The 15,798-nt window shown below is 40.8% G+C and overlaps 1 protein-coding gene across 2 annotated transcripts in view; it reads right to left on the bottom strand.

Moving 5' to 3' along the window:
* Positions 1-15,066, bottom strand: part of LNPEP (leucyl and cystinyl aminopeptidase) — a 106,299-nt gene extending 91,233 nt beyond the window's left edge. Inside the window, exon 1 of one of the 2 annotated variants that reach the window (XM_059418283.1) lies at positions 12,212-15,066. Coding sequence is in view for 1 of the 2 variants with exons in the window: in XM_059418282.1 (XP_059274265.1) it covers positions 12,212-12,230 (19 nt within the window). In the remaining variant the exon portion in view is untranslated. The remainder of the gene's footprint in view (positions 1-12,211) is intronic. The other variant, XM_059418282.1, reaches the window with a different exon arrangement.
* Between the last annotated feature and the right edge of the window lie 732 nt (positions 15,067-15,798).

Below are 15,798 nucleotides of genomic sequence, written 5' to 3'. Positions count from 1 at the left end.
GTAAGAAAAATAAATATATAACCGGTCTGTATAACTTCATAGCAGGCCAGGAAAGGACAAGGGGTTCTGAATCATTTTGGAGTCCTAGGTCCAGAAAAAAAGAACTGAACTGTTTATGTTCCTTTTAGCATCCTCAGGCAGTAGGAATGTAGACTTCAATAATTTGTTCCTACAGAAAAACACAAGCTTCTTTACCTTGAGATAAACTATGGAAAAGGATGGCTTCCTATTCCCCCCCAAATTCACACATTGAGGTGTTAACCCCTAATGTGACTATACTTGGAGACAAGGCTTTGAAAGAGATAACTAAGGTTAAATGAGGTCATCAGGGTGGAGCTGCTAAGACTGGTGTTCTTATAAGAGAAAGAGACACTGAGCTCTGTGCACAGAAGAAAAGCCATGTGAGGACACAGCAAGAAGGTGGCCATCTGCAAGCCAAGAGGGGGCTCTCACCAGAAACCTACCATGCTGGTACCTTGATCTTGGACTCCTAACCACAACTGTAAGAAAATAAAATGTCTTTGGTTTAAGCTACCCAGTCATAGAGCTTTTGGTTATGGCAGGCTGCGTTAATACACTGCCTGTACTATTTCTATATAATAACTCCATAGACCTATGGAACAAGGGAGAAGGGGGAATGCAGGTTCCTTTTAAGGGGGAAGGAGATGTTGAATACATGTCTTCACTGTTTACATATCATAATTTCTGTTACTTGGCCACTAAGGAGTTAAGGTTTTATTCTTCTCAAAATGTCATTTAACTTTTTTCCTTTAACATCAGGACAGAAACATCCATTTTTTCCTCCTGGTTGGTGTCATGTCTGAAATTCATGCTATCATATCTCAGCTCATATTGCACTACAGTAACTCAGACCATTAGTTATTCTGTCCTGTCAACTAACAGAGAACCCTGCCTTTCAATGGCATAGCTTCCCCTACATAATCCACAAGGCCACTTGAATTCTTATGCAGACCAATTCATGCCTTTTTACCAATTCTGGGATAGTAGGAAATTCCTTTTTAAAAGTCCCTTCTAATTGGCTTGGTATCTGTTTCTGTGGCTCTCTAATGAAAGACAAAGTACCCCAAGAACAGGTCAGCCAGAAGGCCTGCAGCAGGGCAGGAAGAGAAATTGATTTAACTGCATTACTCTGGTCTCAAATGCAAAGCAGCTCTCTAGCGATGCAATAAGAACACAAGATGAAAGAAGAGGAAACTATTGGGTTATTCTTCAATTATGATTCTGAAAATGCTTCAGAGTAAGAGATTCCCTCCTGCTAACCTTCATCTTCCTTCCCCTCAAACACTAAGACCGTTTCTCATTTAGCACTATCTTCCCTGCACAAAGCAAAGGGTCTGAAACACAGCAAGTACCCAAAAGGCATTTCAGTGAAAAGGAAAGCTGAATGAATACTGATAAGAATATTCAGGAAAAGAGATTTGGAATTACTCTATTTGCTAGAGAGAAATAATATATAGAAAAAGGAAAAGAGCATTCACATTCAACTTTATTTGGGAAAAAAAAAAAACAACCAAAATTAAAGGAGTAAAAACAAAAACACAATTGTTACTTAAAAGTTTGTTTTGGAGTTGCTTAAAGTAGTATTAGTCTCAGGTAACATTTAAAGAACATCTGACATATAGGGTACTATTTTGGGTGCCAACTCTAGTAAGAACCAAATATAAGACAACTGTGTGTTTTCTGTCAGATGTAATTGATGTTTCCTGGCTGAAGAGGCACATACATACATATAGAACTGGAAATGTGGTTTTCACCATTCAGAAAGTGGGAGTCCTAAACAAGTGGTACCTCTGCTTTCATAAGATACCATTTATGCCTCTCTGGACATTCTTGGGCAGAAATGTGACGTCCAGTAACTTACTCCTGTAGGAAAACACTATCTTCTTCATGCTGAGGTTTCCCAAGAACAACTGTAACTCAACGAGAGCAATGCCTCTACTCTGTTCCCATGCAATACACCCATATAGCCACCAAATACTTGAAGGATTATTTCCAACCTCCCTCGCTCGCCTTGCTCTTTAGTCAAAGTCACTACCTTATATGATTGGGAAATTCAGAATATTATCTTTGTGAGAAAAAAAACATTAATAACAGACCCAGAGACTTCTGGCAGGGTGGAGGTAGGGAGGTAAATTACCAAAATGAATAATAGATTCTCAGAGCCCAAAAGGTGCTGCCAAGTAACATTCATTTAGCCAAAATAGTAATAAAAAAGGGTGTCACTGTACAACAGAAATTGAAATTCACTAGTAAAACTAGTTTCTTATTAAGCTTCTGTGAGAACACAAAACAGGTATGAATTGAAACACATTACATTATAGACACGTTTGTCTGCATTCCTGATGCCTATGAAATACAGGCAATGTTACCAGTTAAAGAAGTACCTTTATTCCATACCTTCATGTTAACACTACCTCTTTTGGTCTTAAATTCCAAACTATTTCAACCTCATTTAAGAGACAAATATATTTAATACCTGATTTAGCACTGAAACAAAATCTATCTGTATAAACAGCAAAGTGTAGCATATTACATTTGCTGGACAGAACCAGAAAAACACATGTAAGTCAGAATTAAGTTGAATGTAGAAATGAATAGCTCTACTCTTAGGCAACACTTCCCTGGAAGTGTTACAAATGCATAATTGTTAATAAAAAGATTGAAATAAAAAGAACCCTTCTATACTGGCCTTGGGCCTTTAGTAAATGAAATATCATTTGTTTCCAAATTTTCAAAATCTCATTATGGCAGGAATATGCCCAAACTACCACATCTCCTAGATCTCAATTGTTACCAGAAAAGGTTTTGAGTTTCTTTGCACATTTTAGTTTTTTAACGTAACTTACTAAAACATCTTGGTAATATCTTTAAATAAGAGTCACAGAGCTAGTGAGTGAGGAGCCAGGATTTGAATGCTGGCCGATTGAATTACTCTTCACCATTACACTACGCTACATAGTAGTCTTACAAAAGGAGGTAGATTCATGGGTAGATCTCTAAAATGAAAAAAATAAGTAAATAAAAGTATAAAGCCAAATATATTTAAGGAAAGTAGTGTGGGATCGGACCTGTACTCCTCCAAGCCTGACCATTTCCAAAGACAGTGTGCTAATCTGTGTGTTCATATACATTTGTTTTAAATTTATCCCGCTGGAACTAAGTTTTCCAAATGCAGAGCTCATACTGCATATTCTTACTTGTACACCAGCTTTAAGAACAAAGCCTGGAACAAGTCAGCACAGAGTGAAGGTACATTTTAATGTGTTTATTTGAGAGGAGTATATTTTTTAAAAAACTATTCTTTTTAAAAAGAGATAATTGAGGTCTGTCAGAAACAAATTAAAAAAATACTCGCTAATTGACATAGTGTAAAATGGTATGCAAGAAGGATTTGTATTCATATATTCCCTCTGTGCTGCTTCTCTGACCCCCAACTGCTGACTACCCAAAAGAAGAATGGAGCAAGGAGATATGGAACACTAATTTTGGTGTCCAATATTTTTAGTCTTGATGAAAATAAGAGACAAAGAAAAACTATTAGCAAGAAGTAAAAGGAAATTCACAATAAAATAACAACAAAAAAGAAAATAATTTAAGTATATTTGAATCCCAATATTACCTGGTTTTAATAAAACAGACTTAAGCCCAAAGCATTCATCTTCTAAAAAATGTTTTGAACAGTAAATTCTGTGTATATATGTATATATTCTTGTATTTATTTTCTCTGGTTGTTAGTTAGAATGAAATTAATAAAGAACCAAGAGAAAATATAAAATTTACAATAAAATACAAAGTCCTAACAAAAATCATTTAATTCTACCACCATTCAAACACATTGTCGATTCCACAGAGGAAATACTCTAGTTAACATTCTGGCTAGAGGACACCTAAAACACATCAATTAACAAGTGTAACATGATATCCCATGGACTAAGGAATACAAACAGTGCAGAATACTGTCCTAATGAACAGAATTTACATAAAGATATGCCATCTCATGCCCTTAAAAGTTAACTAATTTATCCTTCGGGTAAAAATAAAATTATTGAGCTTAATTTTCAATTTCATTTTCCTTTTCTAATCATTTTCCTTTTCTAAGCTAAATCATTTACTATAATGTTTATATTTATATCAACTTGTACTCCAATCAAAGTTATACTCTTTATCAGATTTGGTTGGTTTTTTGGTTTTTTTTTGTTTGTTTTTTTTTTCATTTCCTTGTAACACAGGCCCCCCAGCCCTTGACAATCCTCAGGGGACCTCTGAGAAAGACTTAGCTGTACAAATAACTGAAACTGTTAATGATGCCTAAATACATGAGCTCATTAATCTCTCATGAAAATCTATATAACTGCAAATACTTTCTGAAGAGCAAAAGTTCAAAGTTTATTTTTAATTCCATCAATTATTTGTAGTTTCAAAAGAATGTTAACCTATCATAATTCTTTATTTGAAATGAAGAATGGATTTAGGCCTAAAGAATATCTGTGAGTGATCTAAAGAGAATGCATAACCACTGATGGAGATCCACAAAGAAAATGTATGAGATCTCTTCAATGTATGCAGAAAGCTTATGGGTTAGAAAAGACCTCAACTGGTGAATAAATTTGCTAGAGCTGATGTCAGATGGATTTGAAAAGACTATTTTGCTGATAATTTTGAAACACTTTTCCATCTGATTCACCAGACTGATAAAAGGCAAGGGAGATGATAATCTTGAATCTTCACAGCAAAAACGTTGATATCAATTTACAACTTGCTGAGGGTCACTTTGACTATCATTAACTCATTTAAAAATATATGACGATTACCCAAAAGTCTGGGTTTGTAACCACATTTTGGTCTACTAATAGTCATTGTCATCTCATTATCTGCCAAGAAAAGCTTCTATGCATGAATTCTTCAAGTCTTTATCTCAGTGTTTCCTAAATTGACAATTAATTAGAATAGAGCTATGTGCCCAACTGCAATGAACTGCACTGAAGCAAATTTAGCCATATTTTAGTGAACATTTGCTTACTTCTACCTAATTCAAAACACTATTATCTAATCCCCAAATCTGGGTGTACCCTCCTTCGACACTCGATTATTCTTCTGTGTACTTCCCCCGAATAACAACTTACCAAGCCTCTCAGTAGCCTGTACTGATAGAGATGGACGCAAGGCCCTATTCTAAAGAGCAAAGCATCCCTTAGTCCCTTCCACTAACACTCAAATACTCTACACTCACTGAGTTGTTTTTTCAAACTAGCCACTCAGTCTAGATACTAAAAGGACAATGTCAGTGGCCCAAAGGGCTTACGTACTTAGCATTTAATTTAAAGGCCAGAGAAAATAGTGCTAACAAGTATAAAGTGGAATCAGCCTAAATTCATGGATATTATTTTGATAAATCTTGAACATACTGGTTCCTTCCACCAAGCTCCATGGTTCATAGCAGCCTCCTTTACTTAACCATTAAGGACATTTTGACAATTATGGAATGAGAAGAAACTAGACAAGGATTACACTACTTCTGTCTTCAAATCATACTACCAATAACAAGTTAAAAAAAGATCTTTAAAGCATTTAGCTGTCCTCAATTACTCCACTAATCACTATGCATTTTTCCTCTAAAAAGAACCTAGGAATGGTGTAATGCTGCTGAGATGCTGCTGTTCTAACAACTTATTTAAATTTTATGAAATAACAGTGTCAGCTGTGAGAAATACCATGGCTCAAAATCTCCTTGCCCAGTGAATGAGACCAGAGGCAGCTGGTCTAAGAAACACTACCACGCAGCCCTGGTTAGTATCTGCTGCAAGGGCCAAGAAGGAAAAGAGCACACCCAATCCACAAACGTACCCATTCTCTCACTGCACTTCCCATTCTCCTGTTAGCCCAGCTTTGAAATTCTCCCCATAGATCATTAGGAAGCCTTTACCTCCCTTCAACCCAGATCACTGGCTTGGCTTCCGTGGACAGCACCAGGGGTCTAGAGAAAACTCTGGACCATCCAATCCCTCAACTTACAAAAAGGCCAAACAATTAGCTTAAGTTTTATTTTGGTGGCTGCATTCTTGAAATTTGTGAAAGGAATGCTCAGGAGACCCTCATTAAGCAATACACACTAAAGGAAAAGAACTTCAAAGGGTCTTTTACTATTGAACTTGCTTCTTTCACCATTGTTTTTTCAAACTCCCTTAGAAGCCTGAACTTTCTTTATTTGGTAAGTGAACTGGTTTCTTCCTAGTTTAGATGCTAAGGCTGAAATTTGTAAAAACTAATTGGTTCACTGTTCAATCATAAGCATCAGTAGAAAAGGGAAGCAAAACCAGGCACTAAAAAATAGTAACTGCGATCACGATGCTCCTACAAAGTCAATGGCTCTACATTCCTCTTAGAAACGTTTTTCTTGAAATCTAAAACATTCAGGAAAGTGAACAGACCTTTTTTTTTTTTTTTAAAGTAGTCTCCATGCCCAATGTGGGGCTTGAACTCACAATCCTGAGATCAAGAGTTGCATGCTTGTACCAACTGAGCCAGCCAGATAGTGAACGGTCTTAACTTAAAAGAGACAATGGATTATTTTTACTATCAGAGAGAGAAGTACACTGAATAATTTAACTTGAGGCAAATGTTTTCTATCTCCTGCCAGGGCTTCCAAACGCCAGTTTAAATCACTCATCCCCTCAACCCTCAATTGCTTTTCTCTAACCAGTCCCACCTGCTTGCCTCTTCCAAACCCAATTCCTCCATCATTCGACCTCATATGTCAGTGTCCTGATCCCCAAAGTAAACTCATTTCTCAGCCAAACATGAGTAAGGCTCAAGATATGACCATTTTGGAAATCTCTGCTTATCAGCCTCCTGCTTTACCTTTAATCTCTACATTTCTTTCATCTTCATCACTAACTCTTAAGTCCCAGTTTTCCCTAAAGATCTTTGGGGTTTTTGTTGTTGTTGTTGTTCTGTTTTTCCTAAAGATCTTTGGATTCAAAGTCCTACAGGTGCTCCCAGGACAATCACAAATGGATTACAATGAATCAGGTTACAAGGAAATCCTTACCATAGACTAAGGAACAAAAACTACTTTGTTTCTGTCATATTTGCTGAATAGAAAGACCAGGGCAATGAGCAGCAATTGTAAAGCAATGAGTGACTTTACAAAGTCCACTAGACACGCAAGTTGCTGAACCACCACAAAGGCTCCAAAATTTTCCTTCATGCCCAATCCTGGTTGCTTTTAAAGATTTTATTTATTTATTTGACAGAAAGAGATCACAAGTAGGCAAAGAGGCAGGGGGGGGGGGGGAGCAGGCTCCCTGCTGAGCAGAGAGCCTGATGTGGGGCTCCATCCCAGGACCCTGAGATCACCACCGGAGTCAAAGGCAGAGGCTTAACTCATTGAGCCACCCAGATGCCCCCCCCCCCTGGTTTCTTGTGAACACTCAGTAAATGTACATATCTAGGAATTCAAATTAAAAAAAAAAAAGACTTTCTCTGATTGCTCCAATAATATTATGGAAAGATCTACTAGTATTATTAGCTCTAGTTCCAACCTCTCACAGTTTCAAGACATGAGGTAACTGACAGAACACAGTGACACCGTCCTAACCTCAGCTGCCAAGAACCATGGGCCTAATCCAGCTCCATCATAACTTCAGGAGTAACCCTGGCTGAATTCCTCCATATTGCAATTTCCTAATACTTCCATAGAGAAGGTTCAGAATGCTGTTGGTTCCTAACAGGAGTATTACACTGAATCATCACAAATGTGAACTTACTGATGACATATGTTACAGGAACAGGTTATAAAGACAATTTGGTACATTTATTTCACAATTAGAAAACTATCTTAAAGTTTTATTGCTTTCTTGTTTCTTCTGTATTTCCTAGTCTTACATTAGCATGAAAGCAAAACTAGATTTTTCCATTTCATTTCTCTTACTGAGGTCAGCTTTATCTGCTAACAGGTTTGTGGGTTTCCTGCAAGTGTGTCCAGCAGAAAATCTACTTGTAAGTGGGCATTCAAAAGACAGTGTTCACATGAATTACTGAAGAGGAAATCACCCCTGGCTTATTTCTGCATGATAATTTCCTTATAACCAATCTTTCTGGTTATGTATTTTTCAGCTCTCAAGGATCCTCTATAGATAAGTGATAATCACTGATTTTAGGCATGCCTGAGTGGCTCAATTGGTTAAGCGACTGCATTTGGACCCCAGAGTTCTGGGACCCAGTTCCACGTCAGGTTCCCTGCTGAGCAGGGAACCTGGTTCTCCCTCTGCCTGCTGCTCCTCTTGCTTGTGCTGTCTCTCTCCCTCTGTCAAATAAATAAAATCTTTTTTAAAAAATCACTGGTTTTAATCATTCCTAAAATACGCTGTTTGTCTCAAAACACACTTTTTTGGAAATTGTTATGCAAAGCAAAGGACTTTCCCCCTACTGCTTTCCTTAAAAACTGAATAGTTTCTAATTACATCCTCAACCTTATAATATTAAAAGATGTTAACATTTGATCTAAGTCATATTTCACTTAATTGAAATAGAAAAATCAAGACAGAAGGATAAAAACATATTTTATTTATATTCCATTCATTACAAAGAACAACAATGATCTTCCATTTTAAGGATTTTCTTTCAATGTGGCCATTTATCATAGAAAAGAAACATATATATATATATATATATATATATATATATATATATATATATAACACACACACACAAAATGTGGTAAGCTCATATTTTTGACTGACCATGCTATTTTTTTTTTTTAAAGAAACGCACAGCTATAGGACAACTGTTATTTGTAAGATCAAGAAATGAAATCACAATTTGATACTGCCTTTCAACCCATGAATATCGAATTTGTTCTCCAGACCTCCCATTTTGGAAGCTGGGTAATACTTCCAATTGGATGCCAATCCGAAAGCAAAACAAAGATAGTTTGCAAGACAGGTAAATCCCCCTTGTTTGATTATATATCAGGTGGTACTACCAAAGTGATTCCTGGGAATTTTGTTCATAAGAAAAAAATGATGAATATATATCAGGAAAAGAAAAAGTTCTTCTCCATAAGTATGCTTCCAAATCCTGAATTTGCTGACCTAATAAAGTTCTCAAAAGCTCCCTTCTGGTGAATACTTCTAGTATCCTCAAAATGAAGTCACACATTTCTAGCCCTAACCTCAGAACTCCTTGATCAGATCCTAAGACTGAGCCTTGGCATTTACAGTCCTTAACATGAATTTAAATTATTCTCAAATACCCTAATCCTACATGTAAAGGAGAAGAAATAAAGAGAAATAAAATAATCAAATAACTACTTGCCCCAATCTAGTACATCTATCAAAACATCTATAGAGTTGCCATCAATTTTTTTTCTTTTAGTAATATATAAACCACTACTTCCTAAGAGTTTCACCTCTAATTGCCTAATAGGACATAATAGTTACTGCCAAACCAATCTTGAGTACTAGTCCAGTACATCTTTACCCCCATAAAAAAAGTCACCAAGAATCCAAAGCCAGACTGGATATAGTCTGCAGTGTAATAGTCAGCAGTCCCCTCCCAAGGGCAAGATCAAAAAAAATATCTCCTGAGCTAAATGGGAATTGCTGGCACTAAGGTCCCTTCTTATAAACCCTTTCTGGAGATAAGCCTTTTAACAGGTTGTAGCAGTATGTTACCTGGACAGGTTAACATAGGATATTCATCAAATGAACCCAGTATTAGCAGGCAGAGAGCAGGGCCCAAGACAAATGAGACATATGAGCAGCAAGTTTTGATGGAAAACAGGGAAAGCACAGAAAGCCCTACTGGAATAGATGAGTACTGAAAGTTAAAAACTACGAAAGAGAAACTATATCTGCCTCTTTTACAAATTTCTAGGTCAGAGGGTGAAACCATTGACAATGTTTTAATTGAAAGACAAGTGGTTCTGAATTGCTGAAACTGGTTTTGCTAAGCTTTCACACCTCTCTCTATAAGCAAGGCTTAAATGAGAAAGTGTACGTGGTGAATATTTTATTAGAAGAAGGTGAATGTGCAAAAGCCAATATCAAGCTTGATAAATCCTGTTATTATAAATTCTAGGGATAATTAAATACTCTGCACCAAAACACCCAGACCTAGGGGAGAATTAGCTGTACAGATCGTTTGTACTAAATAGGATTAAGTAAAAAGATAAACCTACTTAAGCAAGTCCTGTTTAAAGACACTAGAAAAATTCTACAGCTATCCTTCAAAAGTTCTGAAATAAATAAACAGTCTACCTTAAATCTGAAAAGCATCTCAAGTTGCTAGAAGCTAATATTTGGTTGGCTTTAGATGTTATGGTTTCTATTTCCTTGTTAAAGGACACTTAAGATAAGCCCTCAACAAGTGATTAACGCATTAACTAAACTGATGCACTGTCAAACTGTTTCCAGCAGATTCTGAAAATCTGGAAGATAGACAGCAAAAGGATTAAAAATTCAACTTCCAACTATTAACATTTAGAGGAACACATTTTAAAAGGGGAGAAAAGACCCCAGTTGGAGGATTTGCAAATGCAGTTTAATTCTGTAGGCACAGAGCCGCAAAATCAACTAGCACTCGTCTTGACCAAATAGGTGACTCAGCCTTGCGGGGAATTTTTTTTAAGTGAAAGTTCACATTTAAAATCCGACAAACATGGAAGCTCCAAGTATTCCACCTAGGACAAAGCAAAAGCCTTGGAATATTCATGTGAAATGATTTAACGATTTGTATTAAACATATTTTACACTTAAAATACTAGAAGGTCTCTAAGTTTACCTTCAGCTCCGTATTCCTTAATTCTCTTAGGGACTTTACCCAACTATTCTTAGAGCCTTAGAAATTACAAATAGAACCTGAATGAGAAAGAAAATTCAGAATTAAAGTTACTATCATTAAGCCTAATTAGACAGTACAGACAGGAAGATGGCAGTAGAATAAAGCATTCTGAATTAGGGGCAGGGAGAATATAATGAGTAATTTGCAGTCCCATGAATGAAACAGCATACAACAAAGTCTGGCAATGGTTTGGGTTATAATGGAGACATATATATATATATATATATATATATATATAGGTCTCTATCTCTTGAGGGGCAAGTGGCCCACCTAAACCAGAGCAGAGGCTGGCTTCTACTCATGCGACAAACAGTCTACCTGAAGTCACCAACCTCCCACAAGAAAACACAGGTCAACGACAGAGTGAATCGTCTAATTATAAAGTGAATTCTCCCTTACTGGCATTCCTCCTACTTTCTGTCCCAAAAAGGGAATCCATATACTCAAGGCCACAAAATGGTAAGACATCTCACCCCTATGTTGTGACTCGGGCACGTCTGGTCCAAACAAAAGCCATCGGTTTTAACTAGGGTGGGATTTATTCTGTCCATTCAGTGAAGAGCTGTGGCTGTTTTGCAGGGCGTCCTGCAGGCTCCTGCTTTGACTCTCGCCTCAAGACACATTGTGATATCACCATGACGGACCCCGATATTTAATGAGTCTTCGACTGAAAAAACTGGTATTATCGGGAGCCCGTGAACGGTAGCGTGAACGACCTGGGGAGCGCCTCACCAAGACAGGAGGGTGACAGTGCGGGCAGGCACCTCCTCGCAGAGCAGGACCAAGCAAGCCTTTCTGCAAGTTTCCCTTCCTTCCACTAAATTAACCTGCCAAGCCCCCCACCCCCTCCCCGCCCTATTAGGAAAAGTCACGCAGGCAACTCGCGCGGAAGGACAGGGGGGGACAGCTCCCTGCGCACAAGAGAAGTTTGGTTTGGCAGTGGCCAAGGCTTAACCCTTCCTGCCAAAAGAGCCGCGGGCAGACACCACCTTCTCCACGGGCAAACCCAGAAGGCCAACTTTCCCCTCCTCTGCGCAAAGCAGCCCAAACTTTGGTGTTCACCCACCTGGCCACGCAGCGCAGTTTGGGGTCTGGAGGCACCCGACGCCCCCAGGCCCTCGGCAGATGGTGGCACTGACCTTCACGCCAGCCCCCGGTCCGCGCCGGCCTCTGACCACCCCCGCCCCAGCCTTCAGCTGCCTCCCCCAGTCCGCTTCCACCGCCCCCAAACCCTCGTGGGAAACCCACGGTGGGGGCGGCTGCAGTCCGACTCCGCGTGTCTCCACGGCCAACGTCCCTCTGCACCCCAAAAGAGCCCCAAACCCGACGCTTCTGGCTGCCTACTCACCATTAGTAAAGGGATCCATTTTCCCCCCGCCGCGGCTCCTTACAGCCGAAGCGCCCAAGCTTCCTACTCCAAGAACTGAAGCGGCCCTGTCGACTGAGCATGCCCAGCGCGGCCGCCAAGGGCTGTCGGGGAGGTGCCGCGAGAGACGGCGCCGCTCCGCCGCTCTGAGGTTCCGCTGCTCCGGGTTTTTGCAACAGCTGCAGCAAGAGCTAGGGAGGCCAAAGGGAAAAACACCGCACGGCCCGAGGCCAACTCCTCGGAGAGGAAGGGGAGGAGCGGGTTAGAGGTGGGAGCAGCCTCCTGGGCGGGGCCTGAAAAGCCACGCCCCTCCAGGAAGACCAGGGGCTCAGGCTCTTCAATACAGGGGGCAAGTATTCAGTCATTCAGCAAAGAAGACCGTCTACTGCATCCCGGCCCGGCCGGGACCTAGGCGCCGGGAACCCCATACTGCGCCCCAAAACATCGACCACTGCCCCCTGTAGTGGACATTCCAGAGACAGACAAGAAACACAGAAGGCACACAAGACTGAAAGAAATGTCCCGCTGAGCATTAAATTAGGGTGATGTGATGGGAGAGTGAGTGGATAGCTAGTGCGGACAGCTTGGTGAAGAGAGGCTTCGCCGAGAGGTGCCACTGAGGCCGCGATCTGGAGGCACAGCTGCCGCCGGCGGGCGAGAGTCGCTCTCCGGAATTCGAAGCTTCGGTTTCCCTGCGGAGACTGGCTCGGGATTGCTCACTTCGCCAAGGCCAGTGGGAGCAGGTGCTGTGGGTCATCCCGGAACCGCTGCCGGCCCACACCAGAGTGGTCCCTGACGGGTCTGAGGCCGGGAGACCGAAGGGAGGGCGGGGACTCCCGCTGGGCCCCAGACACGTAGGTTCCAGTCCTACCCCGGGCAGTCCAGGGCGCGGCCTCTACAAGCAAAGCGGATCACAAAACCTGGAGCTGGATTCGCCGTGGGTGAGGGCGCCGCAGTGTGCGAGCAGAAGGCCTGCTGGAGCTGAGCTTTAAATCAACACCTGCGGCTCCAGTGGGTACAGCCGCATGGGGCCCGCGGACAGGACAGACATTGCTACCCAGTTGAAGCGGAAACTCTAAGTTGCTTCTGCCTCCTCTACTCTCGCCGTTGCCTCCAACCGCGAGCCAGCATTGTTTTCAATGTCAAATCCAGCCATTACCCGGCGACCCTTCGGGATGGAACAACCAGGGCCCCAGGGACCCCGGGTTCGTAGGGGCCCGCTTCTTTATCCCTTATTCGAAGTGTGCGCCGCCGCCACGCTCGCAGTGAAAGCCTCTGCCCTCCCATCGCGCAGCCACAGCCTCCTTCCCCTCCTCCCCACCCCCACCCCCCTGCCCCCGCCCCGCAGCCCTGGCCCCTGCAGCGACTTGGCTCTGGCTGTGCCTCACTGCGCCTGCCAACTGTCACACACTCCTCTGAGGCTGTTAAAAGCAGGACGTCGGGTGCAAACAAGCCGGCGGCAACCGCAAACCGCCTGGGCAAACAGGGATGGCTGGGGTGTCGTTTGACCCGTAAGGAATTAGAAATGAGGTTTTAAAGAAGTGAAATCGGAATGCAAGTTTATTATTAAATGTCAACTGTATTAAATCACGCTCTTAACATTCCATCTTTAAAATCTCCGATGGATACCCATCATTTAAAATAAAAGTGAAACTCCTGGTCTAACTGGATCCTCCTCTACACGCGCGCAGGATGCTTTGGCCACAGAGGCCTTCTTGCGGTTCCTGGAAGTCCGCAAGTTCCGTCCAGCATTGTTAACCATTCCCCTTGCATGTTGCTTGCGCAAGAACGATTCCTTCTGCCTGGTACTTTGCCTGCTGGTATCTTCTTGTCCTTTAGGTGTCAGCTCAAATGTCACCTCTGCAGAGAGCCTTTCCCTGACCACACAACGGAAAATAGCCACAAACACAGTCTCCTCTCTAAAGACCCGGCCCTGCTTTTCTTCACAGCACTCCTCACTCTGAAAACTCTCTGTTTGCTGTTTCCTCATTATCAGTCTCCCTCTCAAGAATGCAAGCTCCATGAAGGCAGAGTTACTACCTTTTTAAGGGCAGTATCCTAACCCAAGGTAAGTATGCAATAAATAATTTATGAATGCATATGGGAATATATGCAATGGTAGTTAGGGTTCTAGTTCATATGCAATGTTGAATTCTGCCAGAAACAATAGTGTGTTTGTGATAATTCCGGAGAAGATGTCTGTATCCTGTGATACCTCAAAGTTACTCTCTCCCTACCTTGTTATGCATAGCCAGAGCCCTTGGCACCCTCCCTCCCCCAGGGCACTTCAGAATCCCAAACAGGAAGTGAACCACAGGGTTGGTGCCAATGGTGTTCAGAGGTTATATAGTATATGCAGGGCTGGATTTTGTTAAAAGGACTCCATACCTTATATTGCTCAGATAAGAGACTCATCCTTATACTTTAGGTCAGGTTATGTTCCTTTGGAGTTATTTTTTGCAGCCAAAGCACTTAGTATCAGAGATATTTAAAACAACACAGAGTGTTAAGTCTCCTCACCTCACCTTACCTGTAAGCCAGAGTCTATCATGCTTTTAAGTGTGAAACATGTTATCTTGTGTTTTGTCTTAAATACCTAAATTCTGCAGGCTTGTGGTAAAAACGCTTCACCACTGCAGTAGCAAATATAGGTGGGGCATCATGTCTTCCTGAGATTTGAGAAAGAGATAAATAACTTCTTTACCTCTTTGCCAACCTCTTGCCTTCCATCCCTCCCGTTCCTACACACACACATTAAGGACATTTACGGACCTGTGGTTTTGTAATGGAGGTAAAAAAAAAAAAAAAAAAAAAACGAGCAACCCAAAGGTTTCATAATCCTGCCTATTCTCAAAAGAATAATAATAAATTTTGTTTTGCTTTATTCTGGGATTTCCTTGTGGTATTGTTTTTGTTTGTTTGGATACCACTTTACATTTGACTTCATGAAGACTTTCTGAGAAAACACAATTTCATAAATTTGCTGCTGGTTCTGTTTCGATCATTAACCTCCTCTTGTCCTCCTACACAGAGCGGCTTTTTTAGTTTAAGGATCTAATACTTCAAATTATTATGAAGTTACTATTCATTATCAGAGGAGATAGTGTGACATTATCTGCTATACCCATCTAGTTTCAAAATCCTTACCGTTTAACATTTGAAAACAAAGTATTTGGAGGGCTAATTATATAATAAATAACACAAGAGGAAAAAATGTAAGCTCCCTGAGTAACAAACAGCATTTATTTATAAAGAAGCAGCAAATTTGCTAAACAATGAATATAGAAACTTTCATCAAAATAAAAACTGGGTCTGCCATGGATCAACTCATCCAAGTCTTGATTTAATAGGTGAGATGAATTCTGGAAAGGTTGGTCACTCACAGTCCGATGGTAGATGCAGACTGGAACTCAGGTGGTCTATGTTCTAAACCAGTGCTCTTGAGTTTATTGCTTCCCTATTCCCACAGCAAATTTAGGGCCAATGACAATAATACACAAGAAATAAAGGGTAAAGAGAATTATAGCTAAATTCAGGCTACTGGAAGACTGTTCCATTAATTATTTAAT

Source organism: Mustela nigripes, chromosome 12 (assembly GCF_022355385.1).
Source record: "Mustela nigripes isolate SB6536 chromosome 12, MUSNIG.SB6536, whole genome shotgun sequence".
Lineage (NCBI taxonomy): Eukaryota > Metazoa > Chordata > Mammalia > Carnivora > Mustelidae > Mustela > Mustela nigripes.
Note: the sequence above shows the minus strand (reverse complement) of the source record. Positions and strands in the feature narration are given on the sequence as shown.